We start from the raw sequence: 12,589 nt of genomic DNA, 5'->3' as shown, positions 1-12,589 counted from the left end.
GACCAAACTGTGCCACCATTTTGTTGGTTGACCAGCCAGTTCACACCACAGCTATCATGGCTAGATTTTTTAGCCCTAGTCTCCAGAAATGCCTGGTGAAAACTTGAGTTTCAGTCATTTGGGTTTAACGCGATGAGTATCTTTGGCTGATGTCAAACACTACTAAGAATCGTGCCAGAAGGCAGTTGACATTGTTACAATAGGAAAGTCCTCTTAGAAAAGCGATCTGAAGAGCTTGAAGCGTGTTTCAACTTGGCAGCTGCTTAGCTGCAAGGGAATTGCAGCTAAGGAGTAGCTTTCACTATTTTTCAGTGTTTGCCCCTTTTTGAATTTTAGCCTTTGGCATCCTTGAAATCCTTGAATTGTCCTTGAATTTTGAGTCTGATGTTCTGTACCACCACCACAACCAGGACAAGTGACAGATAGTTGGAAGTCGGGGGCAATTGTTTACCTGTTGGCACGACTTTCCTTGTCTGGTACATGCCCCAAAATTATTGGTTTCATTTCTTCACCCCGCACCTCCGCTTCAACACCATCCTTTAACTGAAAGGTGGTGTCATTCTTGGCTCCTGGGGTGAGGAATGTCCTCTCCATTGCAGTGCCTCTCCACTTCAGTGCTTTTGGGTGTATATGCTGATCCGCAAGCTTGCCACTTGCAGGGGGAACTTGGCTGAAGGGCATTGTTTACTTAAATCGAGGGACAATACTGCCCGCCACAGGTGCTAGCCAAAGGAAAACTTTGAGTGCAGGGTCCCGTATGAATACAGCTGTACGAGTTGCTCACTTTCTATTTAGCTTCTTGGTATCAGCATCATTCCCGGTAATGCCCTGCTGCCAGGATTTCGCCGTCTTCACTCCTTTTTTGGTATTGAATAAGCCAGTGACATTGCTTGTAGTTTCAGTGCTGGTGGGTATTTGGCATGCATTCTGTGACGCCCGAGGTTATAGTAATTGAACGTGCAGTTTTCTTCGCTGCCTGGACCTGTCCCAAGTCGAATTTATTGTGGTAAAGTTCCTTTCTTTGCCCAACTCCTTTTCTTGTTTCTGCACTTTTAGTATGTTCGCTTTATACCATCTGATGGTGTTCAGTGCTCTGACAGTTCTATACAAATCTGCGAGCAAAAGCCTACAGGGCTTTCCTGGAAGTTTTGCAAGTTCATTGAAGTCGGGTCGTGCATTCAGAGACGTGATCATGTAAGGAAGGCAACATGCTTTGCTGTGAGGCATACTGATTTTTCCAGCAATATAAAACCTGGCTGCGTGTGGTGCACTCGAAGCTACTGGTACCCAGAACCCCAGTGTGCACACACTGGGGTTCTGGTACAAATGCATTTCCATTTCGTGCAGTTTCAGTGAGCTGAAACACACGTTGCACCAGTTGTTTGTTAAGTGGAAATGCAGGTACTTGTAAGGTTTACAAAAGCACATTTCTGGTGACTTTCTGGCCAGAAATACTGGTTGGTTGCCTGTTATTTTGAAGAGTGTTGCTATTGACGTGTTGCACACTGCGTGAATACTGCAAAAAATGGCCATGCTGGGACGTGGTCAAGTAAATTTATATTGTCGTGCAGCTTCATCATGTTGGTTTTCAAGCCTTATTGTTTACACATTTTATTGCTAATGAGATCAAATATTGTGCTTTGTTTCTAGCCTAACTAGCTCTTTTAAATATTGGTCGTAAAGAAAAAAGAAACTGTTGCTGAGTCTTGTACTTGCTCCTTTCAGCACGTTCCGGGTAAGCATAGTCGGAGTAACGTTGCACGCTGCTTCCGTGCATGCATTTCTGCAAGCGCGCGTTTGCTTTTGTTCGACTTTTCAGAGATCCCAGCCGGAATCCAGAAATGCTGCTCGGCGTGCTTCAACAGGATAGCGAGAAAGCTGGACCCTCATCCTCCGTCGGAGGGTAAGGGGATTGTTCTCGCACTTATTTTGCTCATTCACGTGCCTCCTGTGGGGCCTCACGTGGCACATATATGAAAGGGCAGCGCTAAAGGCTCGCTCGTTTTCTCTTGAACGTCATTGATCGTCTTGCTAGTTGCGGACATGCTGCCCTAGCAGTGGTGTGGCGTTTGCTGCACGCTCGGTAATGGATAGATAGATTTAGCTGGGGAAATCGGGTGGACTGGTTCGAGTGTATGTGCTTTCTGCTACTCCACTTCCCTTATGTGTGGGCTGAAGTGCTGTGAAAGGTAAAATTTTATTAATAGGGAAGAAAAATAGTGAATGATATGTCGCACCTATGCATGAGCTTGGCTAGCAAAATAAGGTGGTGGATACCAAATAAGTGACGAAAACATTGTACACTGCAGCACAGCATTTTGATTAATTTATTTGGAATGCTAGCTATTCTGCTGTCTTATAGATAAGATGGTGATTAACTGTAATCTTCTTGTTGGCAAAAAAGAAAAGAAAAAAAATGCATCATTATCTGTTCAGGTAAGATTGCTTGGCTATGTGAGATTTTCATAGGGGCCAAAGCTCTTCAACAAGTATGGCTGCCACCAGATTATCTCCAGGGTGAAAGTTGTGTGCTTCAAGAAAACTGGGGGTGAAGAAGTACTTTTTCTTTGCCGTCGCTCGATTTGATGCTTCTCTCGCCAAGAAAGATGAGCGGTTAGCTGTCACAGTAGTATTTGCTGCGATTTATGAATGTATATTTTGCTAAGCAATTAAAAGAAAGGGGGGGGGGGGGGGTAACATGCTACTATTAGCATTTTAGCACATTTCTTTTATCTTTGCTTTTACAGACGGGACGTACAATCCTAGCAATCGAGCCACACTGTCTACAAGATTGGCCTTCTGTTTGTTTCACCGATCATAACTTTCTCGGCTGCGCACACTCGCTACAGTTTTGCAGGGAAAATTCTCAATTGCGCACGTTGCAAGTCAAAATGACCTTTCCCTCTGAAGAATTTGTACTTTGGAAGGTTTCTAATTATTAGTGCAGTAATGGAGCAAATGATTACCAAAATAAACTCTTGTCCTTGATGTAATTGAGCCTTCTAAGACGATGCAAAAGCAAATTTCTAGCAATAGCTGTCGATGGAGCACAGTGATGCGGCAAGCAGTTGTGGCGCATCTGTTCAAGGGTGGTTGTAATCTCGACTAAAACTGATAAGCGACAGTTTTCAGGGCGGGTGTCCAGATGATTAGCGACACTCTTAGTTAACGCTGCAGAGTTGTCTTGTGTACGGTTGATTTCATGGAGAACAAGCGATACAGCTGTGTGGAAAGCCTCTCTCTCTCCTCCTTCCCTCCATGTGGGCCCTCGAAACCTCGAAATGACAACACGGGAGCGTACGTGCTTTCAGTAGGACTGAGCATAACGACCGTTGCAAGTGGCACCCAACCATGCGTTGTGTGCCTAGGCCATGCAAGCCTCCCGTACGTAAGTGCGTGCAAGGGGTGAGAATCGCAAGCAGTTTGTGATGCGCTGTAGTGTAGTGGACTAGTTTGACAGGAATCGAGCCTATCTGGAGCTGTGCGCAGGAGCACTTCTCATAACTAGGCGTGCACTGTTCTTTTGCAGTGAAGTAATGATCAGATTTGTGTCAAGCATCTTATCACAGACAAGACTCTAGCAGGGCTCCATTCATGGAAGCAGCCTACTGCAGTGGTTGAACCAGGTCTTGCTCTGCTTTTCTATAATACTGACCTTGCGAGTTAATAACCTACATTTCAGGTGCTGATTATCGTGCTGCTTATGGTTACGGCTGCTTAGTGTTAGCTGCTCAGGCGTGCCAGTTATTTCAATGCCAACTGTGACCTGCATGGCATGAAGATTTGCTCTCCTCTTCGAGCTTGGTGCCTGAGCTTGCACGTGTTGTGTTCAATTGTGCAGACGGCGGGGACAGCTCCCGGTGGACCGAGGAAGAGATGGAGATGGCCAAACGCGGACTTCGGGAGTACGGCACGGACTGGCCCGCCGTAGCGTCGGTCGTCCAGAGCAAGTCCAAGGAGCAGTGCCGGAACTTCTACTTCAACTACAAACGCAAGCTGGGACTCGACGAGATTGTGCGGACGTTCCGCGAGGTGCGTGCGTGTGTGTGCGCGTCGCTCAGCGCTACTGGCGTGTGCCCATTGCAGCTTCTCCACTGCACTTGTGTGTGGCGGCCTATACGGCACAGTTCGCTGCAGTTTCGGTCGGTCGTTTGATGCTGGCTTCTGTCGTTGGAAGATGGGATGCGATCCCTTTGCAAGAGTGTCGAATTACATTGTTCGTTGTGTCTGTGTGTGGAAGGAGTATGTGGACGAAATCCAGTGGTTTGGCTGCAGGACGGCATATCTTATGCGTACACAAAATGGCACCAATATTGCTGAAACTTCATGGCATATATATGGTGAGCTCTGCAGGAAACGATTCCCTGTAACTCTATTTCAAGGCAGACAAAATTTAGCATGCTTGTACCTCGTACAACCATCATTTCATTCTTCAGATTGGGCCGGGATTTTTTCTTTTTTTGGCGCTCTTTGGCCACATCTGGCCCTTGCGCCATTAAACATCAAATATTCATTTTTTCTTTTTTTTTTCCCCAGGGGCTCTTCCTTTTTACATTTCATTGAAAAGTCCAAGTGGCACAACACCTATATTATCCTAGGCATCAATTGGCTGTGATAGATGGATGATAATACAATCAAGCAAGATGCCTTGTTACATTATTTGAGCCTAGCAATCTTTCAGAAAGTTCTAGCACCACCTAGAAAAGGAAATGGCTCTCCGCTTGAGTTGCAGTTCTGTGCTGTAGTGTTCTTGAGCTCAGTCATATACTCGTTTATGCACCACCGACCAGTTACAGCTTCGTTTTCACTCTTCACTGCTGCTGTGTTTAGTGTTTGAATGCTGCTATCAATAACACCTTGTGAAGGTTAAGCTTGAAGTGCTGCAAGCAGATTACTACAAAGCTTACTACGAGTGGATTGTCAGTGCAAATATGTAACAAGCAATGCCTCAGCATTGCACTGAGTAAAGTTTTTCTTTTTTCTAATTTTTGTCAAAACATGGTTTTTGGTCACTTGTTTGCTAGGCTGTCCCAATCACACAGAGAGAGTGTAATTTCAGAGCTGGGGGTGTGGTTGGCTCCTCCTCTGTGCCGTGGTGCTTGCAACCGAGTGCTATTCATGCATCCGGGCACTCTGATACTGTTGTTGTGGCTTGGATTAAGCAAGAAAATAATGCTCTTGCGCTGCTATATGATCTTTTACTGATTTGGCAATCACGGCTCAAGGTGTACTAGGAGCAAAGTGCATGCTAGTGCCTATTTATTCTCAAATGCGTTAAACTATTTTCTGCGGACATCCTCCCGCTACAGTAAAACCTCGTTACTACAAACACCACATTAATGAACTTTTCAGATTACCAAACTTTTCAGAATCCCCTGTTGACTTCTTGTAGTTTCAATGTAAAAATATTTAATTACTATGAACTTCAGTATACCGAACTTTTCAGAATAATGATTGTTATTCAGTTTCCCTGTAATGTTAATGCCTCAGTACTACGAACTAATATTCCAAAATCAAGGGATCTTTAGATTTCCACATATCCTCCATGGCAGCTGAAACAGTGGGCTTGGAGATGACAAGGTGCAGAGAGCAGACGTCGTGACACATGGGTTCGGAAAACCCGAGACGGTGCCCGAGAAAAAAAGAGCGCGGGTGAGCGGAGGCGACAACGCATCAGGTTTTGCGAGCGCATGCTCCGCCGAGAAAAGCGTTGTCTAGCAATGGCGGCATCTCTCTTCTTTCACCTTTCTTTCTGTGCATGCCTCTTTCTTTTGCGCTTCTTTCTGCAGCCGTACTAGCTACGCGCAGGTGTAATGGTACAGCTACGTGCGCCGTGAAATGTAACCTCTGTACTCGTGGAGATGTCACACGGTCACACTTTGCACTTTCCAGGCGGTGTCGTTTACGTGCATTTGTGCTTTGACGTAGTTAAGGTGTCCGCTTCAAGCGAGACAGTTGCAGTGTCCACGGCAAGAAATGTGAAAAACAAGCAAACAGCGGGTGCCAAAAGCCGACAGCGACAATTTCGTGGATAGCTCTTATGGTGACAACTTATGAACTGACGGGTTGACGGGCACAATGGTTAATTTTGGGGCTTTCGCTATAACAATCTTTCAGAATAATGAACAATTTACCACAGTCCCCTCAAGTTCGTTGTATCGAGATTTTACTGTACATTCACGTGAGTATGTAGAAGGAGAATGTCTTTGCAAAAGATAGTTATGTGCTGGAAACGCACTATACTTCAAAATTCTCTGGCTATATGCATATGTTTAGCCAGTTTCAAAGCAGTCACCTGCTGGTGGCAGCGCTTGCTTTCGTCGGTGACTATTGCCGTCGTGATAGGGCGTGAAGCAAGACGTAACCTGACCTGCCCACAGCAGCCTGCTGCAATTTCCCATGTACTTGATTGAGGGGCACGTTAGAGAACCCCAAGTGGCCAAAATTACTTCCGAGTCCCTTGCTGTGTGCCTCATAATCATATTGTTTTTGGCCTGTACACCCGGAATTTCGCATTGCAAGAAGCAACTATATATGGAAACTCTACACACTGACATCAACACTTCCTCTCAGCTGCGCGTAACGCCAACGCCGCATCTGAACATGGCAAAGTGCAGACGCTCAGTTTAAGCAGCATGCACACATTACAAAGAAATAAGGTTGAGTGCACGCTGAACATGAACGATAATTGAACCAACCAAACTTGGCACTCACCAGAAGCAGTGGCCGTACGTATAGCGTGAGCGCCGCTGGCACTGCAATGGCTCCGGGCTAGAGCTACAGGCTTGTACACAAAGCTCGTGTGTGTGTGTGTGTGTGTGTGTGTGTGTGTGTGTGTGTGTGTGTGTGTGTGTGTGTGTGTGTGTGTGTGTGTGTGTGTGTGTGTGTGTGTGTGAGTGAGTGAGTGAGTGAGTGAGTGAAGGAATGGGGAAGTTCCCCATAGGTGCGAGCATTGTACTGTTGATAATGCGGCAGTCGCACAGTTCCATGATGGGTTTTTCCTTTCTCTCGATACAGTCATTCAGAAGATGGTGCACATGCGCATGGATAAACTTTTAACATTGCTACCGTCGCAACAGTTTTAGCAATGGCTTTTTTCAAAATTGACCCTATAGACAAGATATCCAGAACTCTCTCAGAACACTTCTGGCTTGGGGCTCACTCGGTCGCAGACTCGCCAAAATTTTACTCCGCCAGACTCGCACTAGCGGGTCAGTCCTAAGTTTCAATCAGTCGACTCATGAGCAAGTTTGCCGACCTATGCCATACCCACTCCCCGTTCCCCTTTGCGGTCAGCACTTTCGTTCGTGAGGTAGCTGTGAAAAGAAATCCAAGCGAGAATAAGGCACCCTCTCCAGAATTCCCTTCTCGAGATGGCACCGAACCAGTTTCCCCATGACAGTTTTTCCAATGACAATTGGGATTGTAACAAGTGGGCTCGTTCCCGTACCAACTAGCCTAACTACAGATACTATTTGGTTTTGCTAAGCTTCCGGAAACGTGCAGCTCCAAAGGACACACATGACTTGTGTAGTCATAGCTAATAAGGGAAATATTAAATACAAGAACTTAAGCCATAAGCGGGTGTCAGGAGTTGGAATGCATTCATATCTTTCACAGCTGCTAGCCTTCATATCACAGTGACCTACGGAGGCAATTGTTGCGCTTTGGTGCATCAACTGCAGATTGCCTCTGGCGAATACTGGTAGTTTAACAGCTTGCGCTCTCTGCTGGGTCTTGAGCAACTACTGTGCAGGTTTGTGCAATATGGACGTTCCCGCACTTGATGATTGACAGCAGTGCTGAGCAGTTTATTCCTTTGACCCCAGCAACGGTAGTGCTCAGAAAAGAGCTATGTGCAGAGATGCGTTGCTATAAAGGTCCCGAAATTACTCTAGATGAACAGCGATCCTCGCCTCTTTTACGACGGTACCGGTTTGCATTGGCACGTAAGGTCAGTGCACTGAAATATCCCTACGAGTTCTTGCTATTTGCATGTGCAACGACTGTGCGTGTAGAGCTGACACTTTAAGCGCATTTACTTTAAGCTCTTTGGTTCGCAGGCTGGCGGCAGTAAAGAGGACGGCAAGCGGCAAGTGACGGACGACGAAGATACTGGTGAGACGACTACGAGCTGCGAGGAGGACAACGGTGCGGACCACTGTAGTAGCGACACGGCGAGTGCCTGCAGTCCATCGGGCAAGCAGATGGAGGAAGGTGAGACTGCTCTTGGCTTCCATTTGCCTTCTCTTTGCTCTTTTTGGGGGGGAGGGGGGGGGGGATGAATGGCACTGTTACTCTCGTCACACTTGACAGACTTGGATCTGGATAACTGCGTGTACAGAAAAAACTCGTTACTATGAACACCACGTTAACAAACTTTTAAGAAATCCCCTGCTGGCTGCTTATAGCTTCAAGGTTAATATATTTCAGTACTACGAATCTCGGAATACAAAAGTTTCCAGAATAACACTCGGTATTCAGTTTCTCTGTCATGCTCTGCCCAGACAAGCGTTGCTTAGCAGTGGAGGTGTCTCTGCCTTCTTTCATGCTTCTTTCTGAGACCGTGCTAGCTACGCGTTAGTAGGGCTGGGCAAAGATACTTTGCAATTGTATCATGATATGACACAAGATATTTGGGTAACAAGTATTTGAGATAGATACAAGATACTATCGCAATTATTGTACCCGATACGATACTTTCCATTTGTATCTTAAGATATTTCGATACTTCCGCAAATTTCTGATTTAGATCTGTATAATGTAGGTGCAAACGTGCGTGCACCAAAATGCTTGCTTGGAAATTTCTTAACTCCGACCAACCTTGCTTCATTTGAATGGAATGTCTGTTATTTTCTTAAAATTATTGTCTTGCTCAAAGTATAAAATTTGCATTCCAAAACAATTCATTGAGGTTGCTCTAGCCACTAAACATGAAAGCTCTCTATATGCTGTGCCGTTGGCAGCTTTTGCTTGTCGCATTTGTAGTTTATGGGAGTCGCCATCTAATTACTTCTAAGAACATCATTAAGAAGCCTCTGCATGAGGGTGCAAATACTGCTGTGGAGTTTTACCTTCTGAAGTTTTTCTGCCTGCCCTCGCTGGGAGAGCTCTGGCAGAAAGATAAAAGAATGCCGCTGCCTTTAGTTTTATTCAGGTGGTTTAGTGGCAGCAGTATGAGCTTGAGAAGCAGAGTTCAGTCAACGTTTATAACTTTTTCTTGGGCAAGTTGGTGTTTGGCGAACGACAATATTGCAGCGGGGGAAAAAAAAAAACGGAAAAGGAAGGGTCGGTCGTTTACACAACGGTTGGTCTGCCCGACGTAGGTTTTCCTGCAACTTGGTGGTATCTGGTAAACCACAGCATTCGAACACTTCTCCACGTAGCGTTTTGCGTGCTTGACTTGGCACGTTTGCGCAGCACGTCCTGTGATTCGGGGGCTGTTGTGTGAACAACCGAATGAGGCAACACTCAAACAATTTTAAAAATTATATGAGCGCCCATGTCTCTGCACGTTGCAGATCGTGCTGTTGTGAGCCCCATGTTTCTGAGGTGAGAATCCTAGGTAGGAGTAGAGATAAAACCGGGCGGCAACTGCTAGAGGCATATGACATTCATTTCAGTGGTCAAGCATCTGTAAGTCAAACATCTGTTTCATTATATGATGTGGAAATGAAATTGTTAGTTTTGACGCAAACAAGATGACTTGTCGCTTGCTCTTTGCTGCCCCCTGATGTCGAGAGTGTGCCCAGTATATATGTAGCAAGCTTTGTGCCTAATAAACAGTTTTGAGTGTAGCACCACCTTTCTCTTTCTCCTCTGCCACTTAAATTCTTCTTTTTCCTTTTTTTTTACTTTATTTTTGCGCTACAATACCACGTCGTCCAACGTTTATAGTTTCGCGCAGTGATGCTGCGATAGAAATATCTTAAGAATCACTATACACTCTTTCCTGTATCCGAAATACAGAAATACATCTTGACAGACGTATCATGATACAGATACAAGATACCCAAAGAGTACTTAAGATGCATGTATCTTCAATACTGCCCAGCACTACGTGCGAGGATGCCACAAGGTCGCACTTTTCTGACGGTGTCGTTTACATGTGCTTTGGAATAGTTCAGGTATTACCTCAAGCGAGACAGTTCCAATGATCAATCTCCCCAAGGAACGTGAAAAACATACAAACAGAAAGACACATTGCACTTTGGAGGCGACATGCGGCTTCCTTTTTTGTCGGTGCTTTTCTTGGCATCAGTGTCTTACGCATGTGCCACTCTTACTATGCGGTGCCTTGCTGATGCATGGCGGTGGGGTCTATGGAACATAGCAACAGTTTGGGCTGAGAGCCTATAACAATGTTTTCGTGGGTAGCTGTTACTGTGCCATCGATGGGTGGAATGGTTAATTTTGGGAGCCTGATGTTTATTAGTCATGTCATCAGGAGCCAACGAACATTGACACCAAGGACAGCATGGGGGAAATTATCTGAAGTTCTTAATTGAATTAAAGAAATTATATATATAGGTAAACCTGAATATAATGAAGTATTTAACTTTTCTTAACCTTTTGTGCATTGAATACCGTGTATTTAGAGCCTCAATATAACAAAGTGTGTTTGTACGCGGTGTCAATATAATGAAATTTCACTGCTGCCGCAAAGTAATACTGAGACAATAAATGGAAGCTTCCGCGGACGCAGATGGTCAGAGGATTGAATTACAAGCGGCTGTTCACAACCTTACCTCTCAAATTGCTTGCCATAGGATGAGAGCGACCCCCGAAGTGGAGCCGCATCATGTTCCGCATAAAGTCCAACTGCGATAAGGTGTGCTTTAGGTGCAAGTGAAAGCTTGTGAGGGTGAGACAAGATGGTGACTTCACGAGTGCCGCCTTCCAGCATGAGCAAAGGGGAAGGAGAGTGGAGCGAGCTCGCAGTAACATAAGCGAGGGGGTGGGGAGACGGGCAAGTTGGCGTAGGTCTCGGTTTCTAGTGTGCGTTTTGGCTCTGGCTGTGCCTAGTTGCAAGCACGGCTGAGCACATGAGCTGAGCACACACCCAGCTTTAGAGGTAATAAAAGAGTGGGCGTGCTGATCGTGTGGCATCATGTAAGCTATCTTCCCGCCCTTGCGTAATGTCAAGTTTCGCCGACCCATTGGAGCGAGAGGCAGATGGAGCATTTGCTCCCCCCTGCCGGGGCTTTTCAAGATAGCCTTGTCGCAAGTGCTGGCGATGCTATCGGTGTCTGGCTGTTTGGGCAAATTGTGAGCGAAAGCTTGGCTGGCTTCTCTGAGTTCGTACCGCCAATGTGAAGATACCGTCGACGTGGTGCGAAACCATGTCATTCGTTGCCGACTCTCAAATTCATCAAAATAATTATTTTCTTATTCAAAATTGTTTTTCTTCCCCCTATTGACCGATAATTAGTAAAATTCTGCGGCCTCTTTCTGTGTAAGCAAAATCGAGCAGTACTAAAATCGAGCAGTGACTGTACTTACTTGCATAAAAGGTCTAATTTCAATACAAAAAATTCGATATAACTAAGCAAATTGCCGATCTTGCTGGCTTAGATGGACGGCGTAAACTGTACGATGCGCACCGCTGTTTGCATTCCATTTGGGTGCCGATAGTTGAAGTTTATTTTCACCACCAACAGTACAGTGTGTTTTACACAGAACAGTTGTGGCGTGGAAAGTGGGAAAAAAGCTGCGCTGATGCAGCTTGACTAGCCCCACCTCCCATCCGTACAAGGCAGCAGAACGACAGCACAGCAAACTTCATACAGTCCTAACGTATGATAGAAAAAGAAACAAAATAAATAAATAAAGCTTGTACGATAATTGTCAAGTAGACATAATAATATGCGCCCTTGGGTGCCTAAAGTACATCAATCATTCACGCACAAAAAACCAAAACCAATGACAAGAAAATTATTGCAAGGTAACATTACAGTAAGACGTACTGTAAACAGAAAGGAGTGCTTTATTTCGACAGAATATTTGTCGAAATAAAGAATAGCATGGTGCAGTTCCACTATACTGCGATGCTACTTGCCCTATACTGCAATATTTTAGCTTCTGTTTTCTTTGATTTTTCTTTTCTCACTTTCAAATAAAAGGAAGCCACAACAGAAATGAAAATATCGCAGTATAGGGCGGGCATCATCACAGTGCGGTCAAACCGGATATGCGCGCCTGTCAGTAGTGATGACTGGACGGCGTGCACCTTCAGTTTTGCTTCAGCCATGCGCTCCGCTGTTCGTTTCATTTGGCGCCGATACTACCAGTACCTATTACACGAGGGACCGAAAGACAGCGCCACCATCCCACGTCATATTAGACAGACACTGCCCGAGCGTTTCTTTTGCATCCTCCATCTTCGCAACCCTCATTCACGGGTGTCTGAGCAAAATGTACCACTGCTATCACAACAGCTGTTTGTCGCTGCACCGTTGCAGTTTTCATAGATGCTTTCATGGTTGCTTTCTTGCTTTCCTGTATATTTTTCCGATTGTGGAGGCGTATATATACGTCGCTGTCCCAATAAAAGCCAGTTGAAGTTTACACATAGTGTGTCCCTTCCTCG

General features: G+C 45.4%; 1 protein-coding gene across 3 annotated transcripts in view; it reads left to right on the top strand.

The window, feature by feature from the left end:
* LOC126543240 (uncharacterized) overlaps positions 1-12,589 on the top strand; it is a 72,311-nt gene that overhangs the window by 54,412 nt on the left and 5,310 nt on the right. For all 3 annotated transcript variants that reach the window (XM_055061474.1, XM_055061478.2, XM_055061469.2), the window contains 3 exons: positions 1,820-1,903; positions 3,842-4,032; positions 8,064-8,217. In XM_055061474.1, the coding sequence (XP_054917449.1) occupies positions 1,820-1,903; positions 3,842-4,032; positions 8,064-8,217 (429 nt within the window). The remainder of the gene's footprint in view (positions 1-1,819; positions 1,904-3,841; positions 4,033-8,063; positions 8,218-12,589) is intronic.

The sequence above is a fragment of the Dermacentor andersoni genome, chromosome 3 (assembly GCF_023375885.2).
Source record: "Dermacentor andersoni chromosome 3, qqDerAnde1_hic_scaffold, whole genome shotgun sequence".
NCBI classification, from domain to species: Eukaryota; Metazoa; Arthropoda; class Arachnida; order Ixodida; family Ixodidae; genus Dermacentor; species Dermacentor andersoni.
This window is presented reverse-complemented; position numbering and strand designations above follow the sequence as displayed.